This window comes from Ictalurus punctatus, chromosome 1 (assembly GCF_001660625.3).
Source record: "Ictalurus punctatus breed USDA103 chromosome 1, Coco_2.0, whole genome shotgun sequence".
Lineage (NCBI taxonomy): Eukaryota > Metazoa > Chordata > Actinopteri > Siluriformes > Ictaluridae > Ictalurus > Ictalurus punctatus.
Genome location: NC_030416.2, coordinates 4,503,183 through 4,525,631, shown reverse-complemented (window position 1 = coordinate 4,525,631; position 22,449 = coordinate 4,503,183). Strand labels below are relative to the sequence as shown.

General features: G+C 35.0%; 1 protein-coding gene across 1 annotated transcript in view; it reads left to right on the top strand.

Annotated features, from left to right (window-relative positions):
• adcy2a (adenylate cyclase 2a) overlaps window positions 1-22,449 on the top strand; it is a 196,991-nt gene that overhangs the window by 168,695 nt on the left and 5,847 nt on the right. The window contains exons 11-19 of the mRNA XM_017480514.3: window positions 1,242-1,285; window positions 1,662-1,742; window positions 1,913-1,982; window positions 5,096-5,193; window positions 6,256-6,340; window positions 9,994-10,131; window positions 12,512-12,631; window positions 14,348-14,532; window positions 17,499-17,583. Of these exons, the coding sequence (XP_017336003.1) occupies window positions 1,242-1,285; window positions 1,662-1,742; window positions 1,913-1,982; window positions 5,096-5,193; window positions 6,256-6,340; window positions 9,994-10,131; window positions 12,512-12,631; window positions 14,348-14,532; window positions 17,499-17,583 (906 nt within the window). The remainder of the gene's footprint in view (window positions 1-1,241; window positions 1,286-1,661; window positions 1,743-1,912; window positions 1,983-5,095; window positions 5,194-6,255; window positions 6,341-9,993; window positions 10,132-12,511; window positions 12,632-14,347; window positions 14,533-17,498; window positions 17,584-22,449) is intronic.

Genomic DNA, 22,449 nt, shown 5'->3' with positions numbered 1-22,449 from the left:
AATTTCTTTCTCAGACACAACAATTATAACAATTGACCAATTAGCAGGTTTAATGGGTAAAAATCATAATTGAATAACAATAAAAGATTAATAACTATATCACTTAAGCATCTAATACAGTTTCACTATTCCACTGCTGCTCTATCAATTAAACAATTGATGTAGTTTTATTAAGTATACCAACAGCCAAAAGTAATGGGGATTAGATAAATGCTGGGATTAGATAAATGCTTCTAACATATAACATTCTTTGGCAGGCTTTCTGCCTGCAAAGATCATGTGTAAGGCTCCATATGAAATCGTTATATAGCATTTGCTTTTATAGATAATCAGCATGTTGTCATATTTCAGTACATTTGGAATGTAATCTTTTAAATGTCATTTTCTCGCGTTTCGCTTTTAACCAGAATCTGAAATTATATGACTTTAGTTCCAGTTGAAATATATGCAAAAGACGAGCAAAAAAGAGAAACTTCTATACCAATAAATCAATCAACCCTTTCTTGCAGTACGTTCCACTACCATTCCACCATTTTCATTCAGTATAAACAAATGAATTATTTTATTGCTGCAAGTCTGTTATAAGATTAGTCAAGTTTTTGTGTTTAGAGTATCATGACTCCATGTTTGGCCGCTGGTGAGCAGGGCAATAGGAAAAGGGAGGGGTGTGAGGCCCCTGCTGGGCAAACAGTTCACATTTTTCCACAGTAAGATTTGTGCAGAGATAATACAGACAACAAAAATAAATTAAAAATAAGCTTTTTTGATAGTAAAACACTGCATACAACTGCCACAATAAAATTCTAACATTTAAATCTAGTAGGCTAGTTAATATATATATATATATATGTATATATATATATATATGTGTACATATATATATATATATATATATATATATATATATATATATATATATATATATATATATATATATATATATACACATATATATATATACACACACACTTAGGAAAAATTCTTAAAAACACAAATTCTTAAAGCCCTGAGTCATAAATAACTACTGCTTTATTGGTGACATCAAAAATTATCAATGGTCACCCCTAAACAGGCAGAAATTCCTTTTTTTTTATTCTTTTTTTTTTTTTTGTTCTCTGGTAAAAAATAAATGGTTAAATAAAAAAACTATTATTTTTAATGTACCAGACACTATACCAAAGCAATTATAATAAAAGCAATTAAACACTATACGGATAATAATTACTGTTATTTTTTGATAGGATGTGCCACTGGGTCAGTATCACTTCCAGAGACGCTCAGAAAGGTAGGACGTGTTTGTTTTCAAAACCTGTGTTCAGTTTAGTCTGGTGCAGCATTGTGTTTACCAATAATCTAAAATGTAACAGACAAAACAAAGCCAGTGTAGCTGGGGGCATATTCTATTTCACTATACTGTTTCATTTTGAATTGATTTTATTCGCTATTAAAGCTCTTAATGGCTCTCTGGCACATTATGCATCTCTAACTGATGACGGGTTGTGTTTCGAATAAAATTTTAGGAACATCAAGTGCTGCATTACGAAATGCTAAAATGTGGTGATGCAGCCTTTTGATTTTTTTTTTTTAATGATCCAAAGATCTGGGAAAGTTGTATTCATAAAGCACATGGAAAATGTTCTCAAATGTTTATTTCTTCACAGAACAAAATCTCAGAAGAAGAAATTTGAGGAGGAGCTAAATGAACGGATGATACGAACATTTGATGGTATTAATTCCCAAAAGTAGGTTCTTATTTGCATTGCCATTTAAAGTAATATTTTACTATTTCAATTAGTCAATTAGTGTTTATATATATATATATATATATATATATATATATATATATATATATATATATATATATATATATATATATATATATATATTCTCTAATCTCATATTTATGTTTCAGACAATGGCTGAAATCTGAGGACATTCAGAGAATATCATTGTTCTTTCATAACAAAACCTTAGAAAAGGAGGTAAGTTGTAAATTTCATTATAGTTACTGTATCTTTTCATGTTTTTGACGTGTAATACATACAATATGCCCATTTATTAGAAGTTTTGGGGAGGCTACTCTACAATTGTACCTTGCTGAGCTACAAGCTACTCATGATTTACATGTAAAGTAATTAACTAAATTAACTAAAAAAAAAAAAAAAAACTACTCCAAAACATTTGAATGGAACATACATTGAACATGAATAAAATAAGTTAATAAGTATTACATAAAACATAATGCAGCATACACAATGTGTATATTTATACACTAATTAATTATGTAAGGTTTATGAACAGGTTATGAAGTTCCAGTGCAAGTAATCTTAAAAATAATTATTAGCAAGTACACTTGAGTACTTGCTAACAGTGCATTTGTATCTACTTTGTAACTACAGAGCCCTCCACTAATATTGGCACCCTTGGTAAATATGAGCAAAGAAGAAGGAGAAAAAATGTCCTTTTGATAGTTCATTGTTTTGTTGTTGTTGTTGTTTTAAATCATAAAAATACTCTGCTCTCATGGATATCAAACAATTGCAAACACAAAACAGGTTTAGCAATATATATATGTTTGTTAAATATATGTGCCACAATTTTTGGCACCCCTATGAATTCATATGAGACAAAATATTTGAAATATATTCCCACTGATATTTAAAAAAATAATAATAATAGTTAGTAGACCTGAGTGTCTAGGAACAGGAAATTGTTCAACCATGACTTCCTGTTTAACAGGGATATAAATATGAGGTAACACATATGCCAAAAACCTTTAGTCAATCATAGCAATAGTGCAAGACCAAGGAATATAGCTGTGATGTGCAGCAAAAGGTTGTTGAGCATCACAAGATGAGAAGTGGCTATAAGAAAATAGCACAAGCATTGAAAATACCCATTTCCATCATCAGGGCAATAATTACGACGTTCCAGTCAACTGGAAATGTTATGAACCAACCTGGAATTGGCCGCGTGTCTATATTGTCTTGACGCACTGTGAAGAGGATGGTTTGAGTGATCAAAAAATCTCCAAGGATCACAGCTGGAGAATTGCAGAAATTTGTTGCATCTTGGGGTCAGAAAGTCTCCAAAACTACAATCTGAAGTCACCGACATCACCACAAGTTGTTTGGAAGGGTTTAAAGATAAACGCGAGCATCTTCATTTTGCCAGACACTACTGGAACTTCAAATGGGATCGAGTTCTATGGTTAGATGAAACCAAAATAGAGCTTTTTGGCAATAAACACCAGACGTGGTTTTGGTGCACACCGAGAGGTAGCCATATGGAAAATTACCTCATGCCCACGGTTATATATGGAGGTGTGCTGCAAATATGGACTTCGAAATGTGAAGGATCTGGAGACATTCTATATGGAGGAATGGTCTCAGATCCCTTGCCAAGTATTCTCCAACTTCAACAGGCATTAAATGGTCTGCACTTATACAGCGCTTTTATCCAAAGGATTATAGGAGATTATAGGCATTATAGTAGAAGACTTAGAGCTGTTATCTTGGCAAAGGGAGGTAGCACAAAGTATTGACTAAAAGGGTGCCAATGATTGTTGCACACATATATTTAACAAAGATATATTTTTGATAAACATATTTTGTTTGATATCCATGAGAGCAGAGTATTTTTGTGAATCTTTGAACAAAAGATCAAAAGGTTAAACAATAAAAACAATTTTTCACAGCCTAATCGCTCATATTTACCAATGGTGCTAATATTAGTGGAGTGCACTACTGCACTGGATACCAATGCACAACATGAGTACTTGTTAATACTTTATTTGAAGGGTCTCTGTTTTGGAGCTTCATAAAACCTTCAGTTATACAACTCATTTATACAGCAATCACGTATGTAAGGTTTATGTGATCTTGTGAGATGACCTACAATTTGTATGTAGTATAAGTTTGTCTTTACTATCTTATTTACTCTTATATACCATTACTTTTCGTGTCATTAAACTAAAATGGAAATAAAGTTGCATTTATAACAGTTATGAAGCACTAATGTACACCTTTTACAACTTTACTTATTTATGAATGTCACAAATCGTGACGGAGCAGAGATACGGCGGATGCAAGTGCAGGATAACAGTTGTTTATTTGTAGAGACAGGCAGGCAGACAAATCCAAAACGTGATCCAAAACGTGATCCATAAACATGCAAGAGGTCAGGCGATTAGCAAACAGGCATACACGGGGCTAGGCAGGAATCTAGGTCGATAACCAAAACAAGACACGAACTAGAACGAGGGACTGAAAGCGGAGAATCCAGCGCACACTGACACTGACTATGACACTGACTATGACACTGACTATGACACTGACTATGACACTGACTATGACACTGACTATGACACTGACTATGACACTGACTATGACACTGACTATGACACTGACTATGACACTGACTATGACACTGACTATGACACTGACGACTTCTTAATCTTCCGCGTTGTGTGCTGGGAAGCGCGCGGTATATATGCGGACCTGATTAGCTTGTAAACTGCTATCAGCTGGGAGCAATACAGACCCACGTGAATTCCCAGCCAATGACAGAACAGGAAGGAGACATGACAAACATAAACAAAACACACGTGTCCAGATGTCACTACGGTCAACAGCGGAAAAGCAGGTGCTCGCGCATTTGCGCTTAGAGCACGCTGCTTCAAGGGGGAATCGTGACAATGAAACTCATGTCAGACATATTTAGTGATTTTTCATGTCCTTAAACTAAAATAGTAATTAATTTTCAATTATATAACTCTGTTATAAAGCAGTGATGTACAGCTCTTATAACATCGCTTATTTAAGAAGCCCACATTTCAGCTAAATTAATTATGAATACTTCATAGATGTCTCAAAGCTTCAAGAATGTGATGATAGTAAAAATGAAATGTCTTGATAGTATGCAGTGGAATGGAAATTGCAATTAAGGCCAATATACTACACAAAAATGTCTTGTGCAATGCATATGAGTGTGTTATAGGCCTATAGTTCTTGTGTATATATATTGCAAATTTTCTCATGCATGACTTTAGATTCTGATTTGGATGTCTCAGAAGTTTCATATTTCTTTTTCACAGTACCGAGCAACGACCTTGCCTGCTTTCAAGTATTACGTCACCTGTGCCTGCTTGATCTTCTTCTGCATCTTCATAGTTCAAATTCTCGTCTTGCCAAAGTGAGTCCACCCATTTTTTTTTTTTCAGAACAGAGCGTATGAATGCGTCAGATAATATACAGTATTTTTAACAAGTTGGGTCAAATTACAGTTTCATATTATCATAGTTCACAGTAACTTTTTATTTATGGGTAGTGTACATAAGGCTACATAAACCCATCATGACTAACCAAGTGACATAAACTTTAATAAGTAATCTAGTCTAAAGTAGGTCAGCAATGAAAGTACCGTAACAACCTTATATCAACAAAAATATGTGGCGTTAAGGTATTATGTCAGCGTTATAAGTGGATTATAAAGGGTTATTCCAACAGGCAGCAGCTCACAAAGACAGCTTCGGTTCATTTTTATGTCAAGTAATATATTAGTATAAACACATGTAACACAAAGGTTCTGTTTGACTTACAGTAAGTTTGTGTCTGGTTGACGTAGGGGCTGATCCACATTAGAATGTCATGACAGCTTACTTCATAACTCAGTGGCCTTTTGGAGTCACTTTATAGTGATTGTGAGTTAATAGGAAAGTTGAACAAAGTCCAATCCACTAAAAAATGATCTGCAATGTCTCCTGAACTCAACGCTTAGAAGTAACATTGCTTTATAATGCTTTGTAACGGTTACATGGTAAAAGTTTTAACACTGGCAATCATGACCCTGTAATAAGGTGAGATGAGTTTTATTTTGCTGTTGATAAAAGTTTAATGAATACCTATGGCAATGTAATGACAGTCACATTATTAACATTACGGCAAAATTACACATGGCTACAATGTCAGCTGCTATAACATTTTTAAGTAGGTCAGCAATGAAAGTGTATAACAACCTTTTCAACAAAAATCTGTGGTGTTAAGGTGATATGTCTACTTAATAAATGGCTTTAACAGACCTGTCAGACTTAGACTTTATAAAAGTTTATGTAGTTTTATGTCATTTGTCATGAAGGTCTTATGCAGCCTTACAAACAAGACCCTTAATTTAACTTTCGGTTAAGTTTCTGCACCAAAAACAGAGGTAATTTTCTTAATTTATTTTAGTATTGAAATGGTTTGTAATGAATTGCAGGACTGCTGTATTGGGAATCTCATTCGGGATTGCCTTCCTAATCCTCTCCATGATTCTGCTCATCTGCTTTGTTGGCCATCTCTTGGTAAGACAGAGCAGATTTTATTTTTATATCAGGGTCTGAAAATCAGACTAACAATCTTAACCTCTTCTTCACCTGGGTGACTGTTATTAAATATATGAATTGGTAGTTACTGTTACATTTATGTGAACTGCTTAGTTCACTTGTGATGAACGGTAAACCTGTGAGTCCATGTTTATATCCAAAAACCTATCGCAAAGAAGATTGGAATTCCAAATTCATTGGAATATAAATGAGCAAGAAAGGTGCCGTTTTATATGAAGAGCACTAACCCTAACTTTATTACAGTATAACACTGCGTAACTATCTATATCTGTTTAGTTCTTTCTTTTTTAAAAAAATTAAATACAAAACCTAAACTATAGAAACACTGGGGTAAAAAATCCAGAGATGTCAGTACTGTGAGGCTCTGAAAGTTACTCAACCTCAACTACATCACTCCAGTTCATAAATGGTTTCAACTACTGTATAGACGTGTTTTCCTGGGACTATCCCCCTTGCACAGTTATTTTTATTTTAGATTTTTTTATACCTGCTTGTGCTATTTTCTAATTTCTTTCTCTATTTCCCAGAATATAAACAAACTAGTAGCTTGCTAAAGCAGTCTTTGTTTGTTCCACAACATTACATTACATTCCCACAAGCCTCATATCCGACCGTTACGTTTTCCTGAAAGTAAAAAACCTCCAACTCGTGCAACTTGTTTATTGTGTCTGAATAGTGCACTTTTCTGTTTTTCTATCCGTTTATAACACAGTATCTGTTCAATCTGAATGACGTAATAATGTATTCGTATTCGGTTACACACCTATTATACACATGGCACCATTTAATAAAAGCATAATACACAATTTAAATCAATTTTATTTGTAAATACATTATTTCAAGTGAAATAAATGTATTATCTGTAATTCTGTCAAATTTAAATCTGAAACACAATCACTTTGACACATTAATATTATTGTAATAGATGCAGTCAGTTTATTTATTACATTCAGACAAGGCCTGGTCTAGATCAACCCTATGCTTCCAGTCTAAAAAAGATGTATAACCCTGTTACGCTCAACAAAAACGTCTGACCTGGCAAGGTCACAAACATAGTGCTGGATGTATTATTCCTGCTGTCCATGTTTTTCATGCTTGAAAGCATACCGGCATGTCAGCATTCACCTCATAGGCAATTTACTCAAGGTTGACACCTGTGTTTGTATCAGTGGTAGCAAAGAGAACAGTATCGGATAAGTGGTACAGTAAATGGATGAATCTATAGGCATAGACATTTCAATTTAGTGAATTGACAGGCATCCAGTGGGACTTATGAACTGGTACAATGACACAGTAGTTTTGTAAAGATTTGGAACATACATTGAGAACATGAAGTAAAGTTGTGTGATGCCATTGTGGCAGTGTTAAGAGATACACTACTAATTAAGGGTATGTGGGCGTAGGACTTGGGGAACTCTTCAAAGTGATGAAGCTGAACCTCTTCAAAACCAAAAATCAAATCAAAACCTCCAAATAAGATAGAAATACATCCAAAACACAGGAACCCTTGAAGTAGATCTTAGAGTAACAAGCTACTCAAGGTAAACACTTGCCTCGACATGCTGTTATTAGAAAATAATCAACTTTGTGGTGGTAACAGTAATACTACTGGCCACATCTGGACACATCGCACCACTCCATTGTTCAGTCTGTACAGGATTTCATGATTGTTGTGGCCAAAAATGCTCAATTTTGCTGCGGATTTGTTAAAAAGTTTAGATGCAATTTGTGGAGTTATTCACGCTTTTTTTCGGCATAAAACTACTTGAAATTGCAATTGCATGAAATTGTTTTGAAAGAGGATTTTGGCTGAATGCGTGTTGTGATGTCACATGACGTGTCTTGGCCCAAATCTGCAGAAAATCTGCGGTAATTTAGAAAAATTTGCAAACTCGTATGAATATTCCTTGATTTTGCATTAATTTCAGTGAGCTGTAAAATTGCACAATCCTGGACGGATCGATTGTTGGTAAATTTCTTATAACAGCCCACCCCGTTGTGTTAAAACAGAACACATCGTTATTGGTTTATGATGCTGGTGACCTTTTATTTCTGTCAGTAAATTGCAATTAATTTGAAATTACTGATTGACAGATAAATAAAATCTGCTAAAGTAGCATAACATTTCAACCTGGTTGAAAAGGTTATTTTTCATCTTGCTTAAGTCATTTGTTGCAGGTGGTTCATTTGACAGCAATATCCTACTGTTAGATTTACTGCCGTAAAAAAAAAAATAAATAAAAAAAATAAAAATAAAAAAAACAGCTCCCAGCACATTATTGTATGTCTCCTAACCATTTATTCAAATATGGGGTAACCATGAAGAATGGATATATTTCAAATTCATGTTCTACCTATAAGTTATGTTCTTATATCCTCTGGCGTGACTTTCTCACTTTATCAAGATTTTCTTGTCATAGTTACAGCTATGATGTAGAAGCATACAATATATTTTGCAGATTATGGCGGATTGGTGTAATTGGTAGAGTGCACAGGACCAAAGGGATTACATTCATACATGTTCTTGTACTGTAGACATTTGTGACAAATATAGAAGCACATCAACCTTTTCAGGAATTTCAACTGTTTTTTTTTTTTTTCTAGCTTTATAATTGCGTTAGAAACATTGTAGACAGTTAGAAACTTCACCAAATCAATAATCAAGCTTTTTTTTTTAAATGTTGTGTTTAATTGGAGTGTCCACCATACAAGTCCATGTGTAAGTTGTTAGTACAGGGACAATAACTTATTACAACAAGCGCATTAATATAGATCTGTGACTTGACTTGCAGCCGAAATGATAGTCTACTGCTATAGAAAATGAATCAACACCTTCTGTCCAATCAGAATCAAGACTTAAACAGTGCAGTGGTCTAATGCAATTTATCATTGGGGAAAAAAAAGAAAGTTACTGTCTTCAGCAATCGTTAGGCTTTAGGAAATCATACCCAGAAACTAAAACAGTTTAAAATGCTGTTTGAAATGTTTAAAACATGCTAATATATAGTATCTTGTCCTTACATTGCACTATGGGTGCACACCTCGTCGAAGGATTTATAAGATGGAGGGCATGCAGATAGAATTTTGTCACTCAGAGTTTGAAAATAGCTGGATAATAGTATTCTCATAATCATACATTCATGCTTAAGCTTCTTTGAGTCGAGCAACCTAGCAAGTAAAAGTTGACACATAATTGGGTGGGTTGGAGAGGAACAATCCTGAATCGCATCTCTTGTGTTTAATTAGTGGCATAACAGGTTGGGCAGTGGGCTGTTTCTCATGCATGCTTATTAAAGTATTAGGCCACACCCACTCAGACATGCATTCGATCAGTGTGTTTGGTCGTTTTTATTCAGATTTTCAACATATTCAAAGGCTTTTGAGTTTTTATATGATACTTAAGTTTGGTACAAACATATCTAATTTTTAAGCCAACATTCCTGGGGAATTTTCATGTTTTTGTTTGATTCTGTTTCAAGGATGTCAGGATGTGTGTGCCAGTATTTGAACAAAAGGAATTGAAATGATATTAAATAGAAAGTTGGATTCATTTGATTCAGTTGCCTCATATATTCACATATACCTTTCTCTCATCCCCCCGGTCTGTTCAGCATTGCAGTAAGACAGCACCTGCTTCATGGCTCTGGATTCTCCGATCCTCCGTCATCATTGCGAACAAGCCGTGGCCTCGTCTCACTCTGACCATGGCCACCACCACGCTCATCCTCGTCATGGCCATCTTCAACATGGTGCGTCAACATGCCATGCACAATTTTGCTTTTAGTTCTGTTTACTATCTTTATAAATGTTGTATTTATATATACTTCTCAGAATTCAGGGGATTGCGCAATATTAGTAAATGGCTAAATTTGTCACGAAAGTTCACAAAATGAATTTTTTTTTGTGTGTGTTTAAAGAACAACTGCTGTCACATATGCAATCAGACAAAATAAATTAATAATAAAATAGACCTGCTGGTGCTTACGTTTAATCGATATTTGATTTATATATATTTTTATTGCATGTAAACTGAGGAATCTTGGCATAAATGGGCTAGCAAGTGGGGTAATAAGTGTGCCCTGCCTTTCGAAGATAAAAAAGACCTTAAATTAAGGTTTCAGTTCTTGACATCTACGTAAATCGGATTATTTGCTGTAAACAAGTGTATTAAAGTGGATAATTCTGGATATTTGTAGAATCTGTCTAAGTCGTGTCAGTTGCTTACACGGAGTTAAACGGCCTCTAGATCTCTGTTTAGGCTGATATTTTTAGCTGCTTCACTGACACATCAGCAGTAACTGAAAAGGCACACGTGAAATTCAGTCGCAGGTGTAATAAAAGATGACGAGGTGGATTTATTTCCCCCTACCAAAAAAAAATCCTTTCGGAGGAGAAACTTTAGACTCAAGTGAAAGTACAAATTCTCCAAAAGGACAGGCGACAGAACTGTTTAGTGTTGTGGTGCTTGAATGAAAGAGTCAAGTCTTTTCTGTTTAACATGTTTGGTACTCGCAGCACAAAGCACAGCAGAGCATTTCAGACACGAAACACTTGGGAATCATGAATGCGGCTGACTATCCCTATGCGGCTGACTATGCCCCACATCATTGTTATGCTATCAGTCAACCGTAATAGTTTCACAGTTGAGTGCTTGATAGAAATGACCACCAGCTGTCACTGAGGCCTGTGTGAATTTCATCAATATGCAATGCAAACGTTCTTAAGCTAATTTGTTACTTTTATATTTTACAATTATAATGAATATACTGTAAGTTGCCATATTGGAAAGTATAAACTTTACATTTGTCACGATTTTTTTTTTTTTTTTGTATCACAAAATATCACAGAGTTATGAAGTGAAAATGACTACAAAAAACATTTAAGGCAAGGGACTACAAGAAAATACAATGCACTATTATAGAAGTATTTTTATTTCATTTAAGTATAAAAATTTTAATAGGAATGAATGTTCTTGTGTAAGTTGTTAGTACAGGGACAAAAACTTATTACAACAAGTGCATTAATATAGACCTGTGATTTGACTTGCAGCCGAAATGATAGTCAGGGCTGCTGCTATAGAAAATTAATCAACACCTTCTGACCAATCAGAATCAAGAATTAAACAGCGCTGTGGTCAAATGCAGTGGTTTTCAAAATGGGGGCCTCAACAATTTGGTGTGCCCACCCCTCCCACTAGTATTTTTTTCTCTTTCTCACTCTCAGACAACCACACACACACACACACACACACACACAAAAAAAAAAAAAAAAATCAATTCCTAATGTGATGTAAGATGTAATTATTAATAATAAAAAAAGGGGATATATTCAGAAGTCTATATTTTGAATGTGTTTTAAAGACATCTTGCAAAAGGGGGGCCTCGGTCAAATGTTAATGCCATTTGGGGGGCCTTGCCCTGGAAAATTTGGGAACCCCTGGTCTAATGCAGTTTATCATTAGAAAAAAAAAAAATAAAACTACTGTCTTCAGCAATCCTAAAGCTTTAGGAAATCATACCCAGAAACTAAAACTGTTTAAAATGCAGTTTGAAATGTTTAAAACATGCTAATATATAGTATTACACTTCTTTGCCTTTTATATTGTTGACCTTTGCTGACAAGACTTGTGACCTCAAAGGGCGAATATAGTGCAGAGACATCTATGTTATGGTTCATAATGGTAATAAATTAGTTGTAAATAGTCATAAGACCCAGTAATAAAACATTGGCTTGGCCTTCTGTATGGATTATGTTTTCTCCTCCAAGCTCAACTTGGAGTTTGTGCGTGTGTCTGCGGTTCGTCTTCAAACGGCACAGCGCTCAACCTCCAAAAAAATTCAGCATTAAGTGACGCAGCAGTTCCAATCTTTGTAGCAGTTTTCTTAGATTATGTGAATAATATGCAGCATGTATTCAGTACTTTAAGTACATAAAGGCACAATATAGATGATTAAATTTCCCTGGGCACAGTGTGACTTTGACATATACTTCAAAAAATACAACAACAACAAAAAAAGGCATTGCCTGCTTGAAACAACACTTTCACTTTTGCAGTCATATTGAAAACGACCGCACTGTCAGACATACTCTTGATAGAGTAGGTTCATTTTTATTCCATTCTCTTTTCAGTTCTTTCTGCAGGACAACCTGACACCTCATCTCCCAATTTATAATGTATCCAACGAAACGTTACTTCAACCCGATGGCCGTCCAGTAGCTTTCCTGGAGAAGAATAATTTCTACCTTCCTGTGAGTATATTGTGTGAAGCGTAGAAAGAGTCCACTCTGTCCCTGCAGTCAAATAGAGTGTATACGGGGAAAGGCACAATTAGGACAATGTGAAAGAAGTGAAAGTCAGATCTCATGTTACTAATATCTTGCAATGGACAGAAATAGCTATATGTATACATAAATGTATACATATATGCATACACATAAATGTACACTAGTGTTGCCAGAGTGAGAACAATCCACCCATTTAGTGCACATTCTGGATTTTTATCTTCCTTTTATCATATCAATCAGGGGTTTCATATATCAAAGAGTGCATAGTACAAGTTGTAAATTTGTGTGCAAAAAACGAACAAACAAACAAACAAAAAAAAAACGCACAAGAAAATTGGTATTTATCACGTATCCGGACGCACAGCTGTAATCAACACACGTTGATAAATCCCACATTTTCTAAATCAGGGTGCTTTTACATGGCCATGCTCATTTGCATAAAGAAACACCCACACAACACCATATACGGTAACTTCCCTTTAAAAAGCCCAGTAGCCTGCTCGAGGTGCTGCTTGTTACGGGAGAAGATGAATTTAACTGACAATGGAGCAAAGATTCTGTCGCACAGAGTAGAGCAGAACAGAAAATGGTTTATTTGGCACTTTTACAGTAGTTTAATAAATAAGAGTTTTAAAACGTAGTAACAAAATAAAAAGATGTGTGTGTTCTATTTGATGGTAAAAATTAATTTTTGCTGTCTTGTCCACTGTCGGTTTTTGGAAATGTAATGTTTAGCATTACACCAAAAGTGAATAAAATTTACACTGCACAAAAGCCAATTCACTGAAAGGTATAGGACGCTGGATGTGAACACCGTACATTTGCTTCTTGTAACGCTTACTTATTCCTGGCGGCATGTCAATTTTATTTAACTTTAACCTGTGAATTCACAAACCGTGGTCTTCTAAAGCGAGATATGAGCAGCGAGTAGATATAGAAATTAGATAACAGTCCAACCAAATTCAATAGTTTTTTTACCTTCACTGCTAAAAGCTGTACATTCCAATATTTGCAAATAAAAAAATCTTTGAAAAAAATTTCTTCAGGGCTAAAAGTCATTTATTTTAAAAATGCATTTCACTTAATATTGTTTTCTTAACAATAAATTGTAACGCAAGTAACATTTTATTGACATCAGTAACCGTAATCAAATTACATAGATTTGAAATGTAATGCGTTACATTATTGCTTTACCAGAAAAAGTAATTAGATTATAGTAACACATACTCTGTATATATTGCATCGAAAATAAAGCTTGGATCCAGACATCTCTGTGGCTGCTGAATAAAGCTACTAAATGGTGGTGTCACTTGTCATCATCATCATGTAATTATGGATATTTTGGGCCACCTCTTTTAGGCGAAATTTGAAAACAGGCATTAGAAACAAGGCAGCTGCATTTTTCAAGGTCAGAAAGCAATGTAATTGGGCCAACTTTAGTGACTTCTAAATTCACCTGATGTAATTAGACATCTTACTGGACACATTGCAAATTCCACAAAAACAGATCAAAATAACCATTTAAATATAATAATGTAACGAATCAATTGTAACCAGTAATGTAGATTTATTTGGCTTGCAGTTGTCTACTTCAAAATGGAGTAATTTTACTTTATTTATTCATCTTCATTTCTAATATTACTAGTCGTATTGTGACTGACCCTAGTGCTTTCCTGTCAGTACTTCATCTACAGCTGCATCCTTGGCCTTATCTCCTGCTCCGTGTTCCTGAGGATCAACTACGAGCTGAAGATGCTCATCATGATGATGGCTGTCGTGGCCTACAATGTCATCATCCTCCAGACACATGCCACGTTACTCGACGAATACAGCAAATTCTTATACAAAGACAAGGTCCTAGACAGGTAAGCTATAGCCAGAGCCTTATGCTAAAGCATACTGTGTGTTAAGTGCCAACATTTGTAGCAAGGGAATAAATACCATGTTTTAAAGTTATCCAGCTGGAAAACTTTGGGCTAGATTTGGACTGAAATTTGTAGAAATGGAAAACTGGAGAATTTTTCTCCATTATTACCCTGTCAGTTTAGCTCATGCTAGCTAGTTTCTAGTGCTAGAAGTGAGAATTGGAAACATTTATAAATATGATTTAAAATTACTCTAAGATATCCTGCCAGGATGGCTTGTGTAGACTAGTTAGCTAGTTTTATCAGGGACATTTATGATCATTTATGAATACAATTTTAAAATCCTGTCAGAAATCCTGTGTAGTTAGTTCATGTTAGCTATTTGACTAGTGCTAGCAGGGAAGTTTATGAACATTTTACAGTTATGTTTTAAAATTCCTGCTAGTAATCCTATCAGGGTTGCTTGTATTAGCTAGTTTCACAGAGAAGTTTATGAACATATATAATGCTGAAGCCTAACTCCCACTTGGGAATATGGGAATGACCCCATTTTGCTAGTTGGCTGATGTTAGAGGGGAGGTTTATGAACATTTATTAATATGATTAAAAATAATCCTGTCTGTAATCCTGTCAGGTTCACTTGTTAGTTAGCAGTGCAAATCATCAACTTTATATTCCTCTGAGAAATCCTGGTTAGCTTGTATTAGCCAGTTGGCTGTTAGCTGGACATTTAAGTGTGTTTTTAAAAAAAAATCCTATCAGAAATCCTGCAGTGTCTGAACATTTATGAATCTGATTTCAAATTCAAATTTCAAATTAAAAGTTTAGCTTGTGTATGGTTAAAAAAAAATCATTCATTTGTCTAGAAAATGTATATACAGTACCCTCCACTAATATTGGCCTGTGTATTGTTTGCAATTGTTTGATATCCATGAGAGCAGATTATTTTTGTGAATTTTTTAAAACAAAATGTCAAAAGGTTAAACAATAGACAATTTTTCACAGACTCCTTTGCTCATATTTACCAAGGGTGCCAATATTAATGGAGGACACTGTACAATCAATGGAGGACACAGATATTCTGACACACTCTCTATTCTATATACAGACTAACACAGCCATCTTTTTGTGAGTCTTTTTTCGTTGTGTTTCAGTGAAGCACAAATCTATCTATGATCTAAGCTAAGAAAGGTCCAGGAAATGTTCATAAGTCACGATGATCTGATGTAGCTTTTATCATAAAAAAAAAAACCCTGCTGTCTGTCTTTCCAATATCGACCTCTCTGAATGAAGTGGCACTCTAAATTACCTCAGAGCCCGAAATGGATTTGGCATAAGTGTTCATTGAGGATGACTATTCTAGGAAGTTGATTGTAGGATCTATTATTCTTATTACGCAAAGCTTTGAGTCCCTCTTCGTAATGGGCTCTTATTATTAGAGTCCAATGAAGACGGGCTTATTATTGTTAGACCAACATAAAGACAAGCTTTCCGTCTTCATCAAGGCTGAGCTGTGCTCCAAATGCACTCGAGGGCACACATGAATCTTGAGTGCAGATGAAATAATCTTTGTGTTTGGCCATATCGAAATGACGCCCCCAAGGCCAAATCTGCTAAGTTGTACAGTGCACATCCTTTTCACAGTGACTAAATATGGAATGTTTTTTTTTTGTTGTTGTTTTTGTTTTAACCAATTTCAAGCTTGAAACACTCTTGTTCTATTGGCTGATATTTTCGGTCATTTCCACAAATAAATACTTGAAATAAGAAAATTATCTGACAACAAAACAAGACAATTTCAAGCTTGAAATCATTAAAAAATTATATCTAGAAACAGGTTTATGAATTTCATATTTGTTTTATGTTATATTCTCATTATGAGAAATATTACTTTTGCTTGTTTGTTTTGCAGTGTATGTAAGATAGTCCTGTTTGCAGTCCTTTAAGTATTAACTGGATGCAATCTCACAAAATACTGCGTAATTATTTTGATAAGTACAACTCTGCAACAAAGTTACAGTGAAATGTCCATCAAATTCTCTTTAGTAAGCTGGTAAATGTATGGCATAAAGACTGAAGTGCTAATTTGGCAAGTAAAAGACAGTAAACAGATAGAAGTAACATATAAGTGGTAAGTAGAATTATACAGTACTAACGATAAATTTCACTCCAGTATCACATGTTTAAGGAGAAACAACATTGTACTGTAAATTGAAAGTAAGCAAAGAAAAAAAAACATATCTATCATCTGCTGCTTATCCCCCTTTTTCCATTAGTTACTGCAGAACTGTTGTGTTTTTTTTATGGCAAAACCACTGAAAGTTGAAAGGCTGTAAATTGTAAAATCCTTACTATAGCCTGAAAGAATACCATCCATTTGTGTCGATCATTTTCGGCAGTAAATGTACCATTCCTCTTCAATTCAAACCAGTCATCTTGTTGAAAGACTGAACCTCCTGACAGAGGAAACCATGACTTAGATTGATTTTTTTTTTTACCACCAAAATAATAAACCACTACTTTGGAGGTCATTGTTTTGAGTACAAAATGTCACAATCACAAAATGTGTTGATAAAAGAACAACAATGAGCTTTCAGATAGTTCGAGGTCTGTATCTGGACAGAATGTAGCTCAGTCAGGAAAGCAGGTGTGAAGGTTTTTGCTTGCACGTTGGGCAGAAAGCTTGGCTGCAGTGTTAACACTAATGAACAGTGACGCTCTTTATTAATAAACAGCTGGAAACGACATGGCTCACTGGCCTTTCATGGACCAAAATATGATGTTATTTGTTACAGGGAATCAGCTGCACTTACAGATCTCTCTCTCTCTCTCTCTCTCTCTCTCTCTCTCTCTCTCTCTCTCTCTCTCTCTCTCTCTTTCTCTCTCTTTCTCTCTCTCTCTCTCTCTCTCTCTCTCTCTCTCTCTCTTTATCTCTTTTTATCTCTTTTTGCATTTTCCATATCAAGGCCAGGAGTGCTGAAGGATCTGAAGACCATGGGTTCGGTGTCACTTTTCATATTCTTTGTGACCCTGCTTGTGCTGGCCAGACAGGTGAGAAAATTACTTCTTCTTCTTCTTACTGCTTGTTTTGGATGCTTATAGCTGGGGTTAGATTGTATGACTCTTGAATGGCATTATTTTCATACAGTCTTGCTCTTGTTGACAGCAATTTTTTTTTGCATTGTAGCTAAACACCATGTGCACCATCCCATTCAAATTTCTACTGAAATGGTTCCGCCAGTTGAACATTTTAAGAAGAATATATCATTTGAACTTCTACACACATACATTTCTTAAACACAGGAAGTAATAGAGAGAACAGCTGTTCAGGGGTGGGAGTGGTGTCCTGTTTTACCCAATGGTGCATATTATTGGTTTGTTGTAAGAAAACCAATAAATGACGCCTAAGGTCTCACGATTCATCCAGAAACGTTAAATAAAAATTTATATATACAGTGCCCTCCAGTAATATTGGCACCCTTGGTAAATATGAGCAAAGAAGGCTGTGAAAAATTGTCTTTATTGGTTAACCTTTTTGAACTTTTGTTCAAATATAACAATTTTTATCAAAAAAAAAAACCAACAACTTTGTTAAATATAGTGCAACAATTATTGGAGTCTTCAGGACAGAAGACTTTATTGTGTCTTTTTTACCTCGAGAGAGAAAAAAACGAGGTATTGGTGAGGGAATGCTTCTATATGTTTATAGCTGGTAAAACGTAATTGATAACAAACTTATTTTGCAGATGTTCCACAACATTAAATGGTCAACATTAAATACCACTTCAGGGTGCTAAGAGTAACTCTGCTTCACATCAGGCCACATCTCACAATTCCATCATTGATTATTTTCCTAGAACAGCTCACCCCATTGTGTTTTATGCCTGATTTAATTTTGGATTTGACAGTCACCCAGTATGGTCATACAATTTCCTCAGTGGTGATGACATAATGTTAGCCTTTAGGCTTCAGATGTTTTGACTCGGCCAGTCAACTACATTCGACAAACTCCACATTTGCCTCAGCAGTATATTTTTAGTGATTGGTTCGATCCTGATGCAAGTTTGTTTGGTTCTGCCAGTTGTGTCTGTGAGGTGGTATCCTTTGAAGCAGCAACATTTCTTTTTTTTTTCTCCACACGTCCTCATTTCATTGTGCAAATTCCACAAATGAAGACATGAAACAAGATATGAAATAAATTCGCATTCGGAGTTAATGTTAACTTTTATCTATTTCCTTACATCATATTTCACAAATAGAACCACATCATTTATGCTTGTATTTCATCATATCTGGGTTGAGAAACCTGAACCTGGCTTGATTCATCTTCATTTCATCTCTTCATAAGACAGGCAGTGTTTTTGTTCTGCCATTTTTCTTCCCATTTCCCCTCATTTTTGTCCTGCACCTTTCTTTCAAATGGAACAAAAAAAAAAAAAGCATATGACTGGAAAATAGAATAAGAGGAAGAAACAAGTGTAAATGGGTTGAGAGAGTGCTGAATGATGGAAATACACCTCACCTCACAACGTGGAAGCGAGAGTAATGAAGCCAGTCTGAAATGTTAAAAATGTGGTGAAAACAGCACTGGAGCTGTGCTAAACATAACCATTCCCAAAATAGCACCTCCATCCATCAGGTTGTTCAATAAATTAAGGCCTATTTTGCTATTCCACTTTCCGAGAACACCAAGAGACTTGGTTCCCCTGTGCCTCCATCCTTCCACTACTTTCTCTTCAGGATGATGCATAGCACTGGGGTTTTGGGTGAGAATAGAGTGACTAAAACCTAGAGTGAAACGACCATTTTGGATTTTTTTATTTTTTATTTTTACTATGCAGTCACACATAAATCTATATTATAACACTATAAATGCATTAACTTCATCGGAATATAAATGACCTTTGGGGTTTATCAAATAATAATAAGAAAATATTATGAACAATTGCAGCAGTATGACCAATAGACAGACAGACAGACAGACAGACAGACAGATAGATAATAGATAGATAGATAGATAGATAGATAGATAGATAGATAGATAGATAGATAGATAGATAGATGCTGTCTTAATGTCAGCTGTCATGTTTAAACATACAGCATTTTTTTTTCAAGAGTAATGACTATGATGAGCTATGTGTCATAAGTAAGAAATACACTTGACACAATGTTACAGAGAAATCAGAAAAAAAGACATAATTTTTCTAGTGGCAGAAAACTTGCTGACTGTTCCTAACCACTCACACTGGAGACTCCTTCCATAAATGTTAAATAAACAGCCCTTAACAAGAAAACCAATGATTATTGATTGTTAAATAGAAAAAAAAAACACCATATTATTATTAGCTATAGAATATAGATCAATGACATATTTAAAAAAAATACAGCCAGAACTAATGTGTGCTGTAATATTTATTTGAAAAAACAAAAGAATCAGAACAAATAAAAAATGTATTGAGAATCATGTACAGTATGATTAGAATCTTATCAAATTAAACAGTAACTGAGCTGCACTTTCTAATTGTCTATGAATTTTGATGGTGTGAATTTGATGCAACTTTAAAGTCTAGACTTTGTTGAGCTGTAAATATAAATTTCAGCCAAAAATGCATGACAAAACTTTAATGTCTCATACCCAAGCTTATAATACTACAGATGTAATAATAATACCAAAAGTAAATGCTAATATAGCGAATCCTCCATGCCGAGTTTCTGATATGGTTAAAAGTGCCTTCAACAAAACTTCAAATTTTGTTTTGTCATTATTAGCATATTAGCAATTTTGCCATAATTAGCACAGATTTAAGCTCAAGCAGGGAGAGAATTTATTTTGTGTGTAAATGCTAAGCCTAATACTTGTCCAACCAAAAAAAAAACAAAAAAAAAACAACCAAAAAACAAACATTGCTTCCTCTCCTGAACAAATAACAAGAGTATGATAAATAAAAAGAAATTTAAAAAAAGGATGGTGTCCTGACATATGACAGGTGACAGTTAGAGCTGAAGCAGCTGAGCAGGCAGAGGAGATTCACACGCCGTACCCTTCCTGAACTCACTCGCAGTCGATAGTTCAGGCTGAACGGTTTGACTTGATTTATTTACTCCCGAGGCAGAGGTTTCTACCTTTCACAGATACCGTGTCAGAGAGATTCCACAGGATCATCGCAGAAACATGATGTTTTATTTTTGTTACAGGTTTTCTTGACTTAAAAGATTAAAAAGGTTTTTTAAATAACCATACTGTTGTATCCATAGGAAGATTGGCTGCCCCTATTTCTCTATTTGCCCCTCAGGTGTGATTGTGTTTGCTCACAACCCACCATAAGGGTTGTGTTTTTGGGTCCTGTGTTTCCAAAAATCAGATCCACCATGGCCCTGAATAACCGGATAAGTGGATAAGTGCTCACTCAAGAGAATGAGTGAATTAAACTTTGGGACCAGATTTTACTCAAAGAAGCCTAACAATGCCAATAGTAGACCTTGGAAAACTGATAAATCAATTTCAAAGGATTTCCTTTTTTTTTTTTTTTTTTTTTTTTTTGCTGAGCATTCAGAAAACAAAGCAACCAAGATACTCTCAACCTACTGTAGATGAAAACCTTTTTCCAGTGTAGTCAAATTCTCATTGAATGAGCGTGACTCATGTGGATGGAATACGTTCAATTTTCAAATGAATCAAGTCTTAAGTATGAACGCTATCCCCGCCCCTTGCATTGCCATACACTTGGTCTTTGTATCATTTGTAGTGATATGATCCGTGTAAATTGCCAATGTTTAAAAATGAGATCACGACAAACTTCAAATCAACCGGTACATTCTTTTCATGTGGTAAATGGTAATTTTCACATTGTACGGTAATAACGCGACCTTCGGCAAGGGGGGGGACGGGACTAAAACAAAACACAGTGAAACCGCCACAAAAGCATGTAATACTGCTATAAACTAATTTAAAAGTAGAGAAGGCATATGTTTACACTGTTCACAGTTTTGGGCAGCCATGTTGATTCGACTTCACTCTGTAAACCGGGTAGGAACTGGTTGGTGAGGAGGCCACCCCCAAATTGATCAGCTGAAATTGGGTAAAATTGCCTAAATTAACATGTAGAAATGAACTAATGGCTTAAGATGCGCTTGATGGTCATACTGTAGCTTTCCTCAACATATGAATCCAAAGGAGATCAGAATGCCTGATTAGGGCAATAAAACAATTGTGTGCATGGCATGCCGTTATAGGCAAATAAGCAACCATAGGTTCACACCTACAGAGTTACTGTTACCAGCCTAGAATTGATTCTTTTCCAGTAACAGCACATCCTGTACTATTAAGGTCTACGGTTGGTCATCTGCCATTTCAGCCAAATCACCTTTCTTTGAAAGTAGGTGGTTCTGGGTGAAGTTAAAAGGTCTGGCAAGCATGACGAACATAAAGTACATCTTTAACAACTACAATTTATCCATTTATGTTGTGGAACATCTGTATGACAGGTTAGTTCTTCTAATCACGTACTTTATAGCAGCTATTTAAAAAAAAAAAAAAAAAATGTTAAGCTTTTCTTGTCATCAGGAAACCTTAAAGCACAAACTCCTCTGTCCTGAAGACTTTCCTGTGGGGGAAAACCTAAAGTTAGAGCTTTCACTCTGACTAGAGACTGCTTCCTGAAAACTTCACCACCTCAACAATGATTTGTTTTTTGCTTTGTTTTATCAGCTTATCATTAGCCGTAGACAATGTAGAAACTCTGTCAAGTGAGTTTTCTGTTGTTATAGAAACAACACATTAGAACAAATGCATTACTATCAACCTAGAATTTGCACTACCCCTTTTATAGAAATTTAATCAACACCTTCTGACCAGATTTGAGAATTTAACAGCACTGTGATATAAGTCAAATCTGTGCATTTTTTTTATTGTATAAA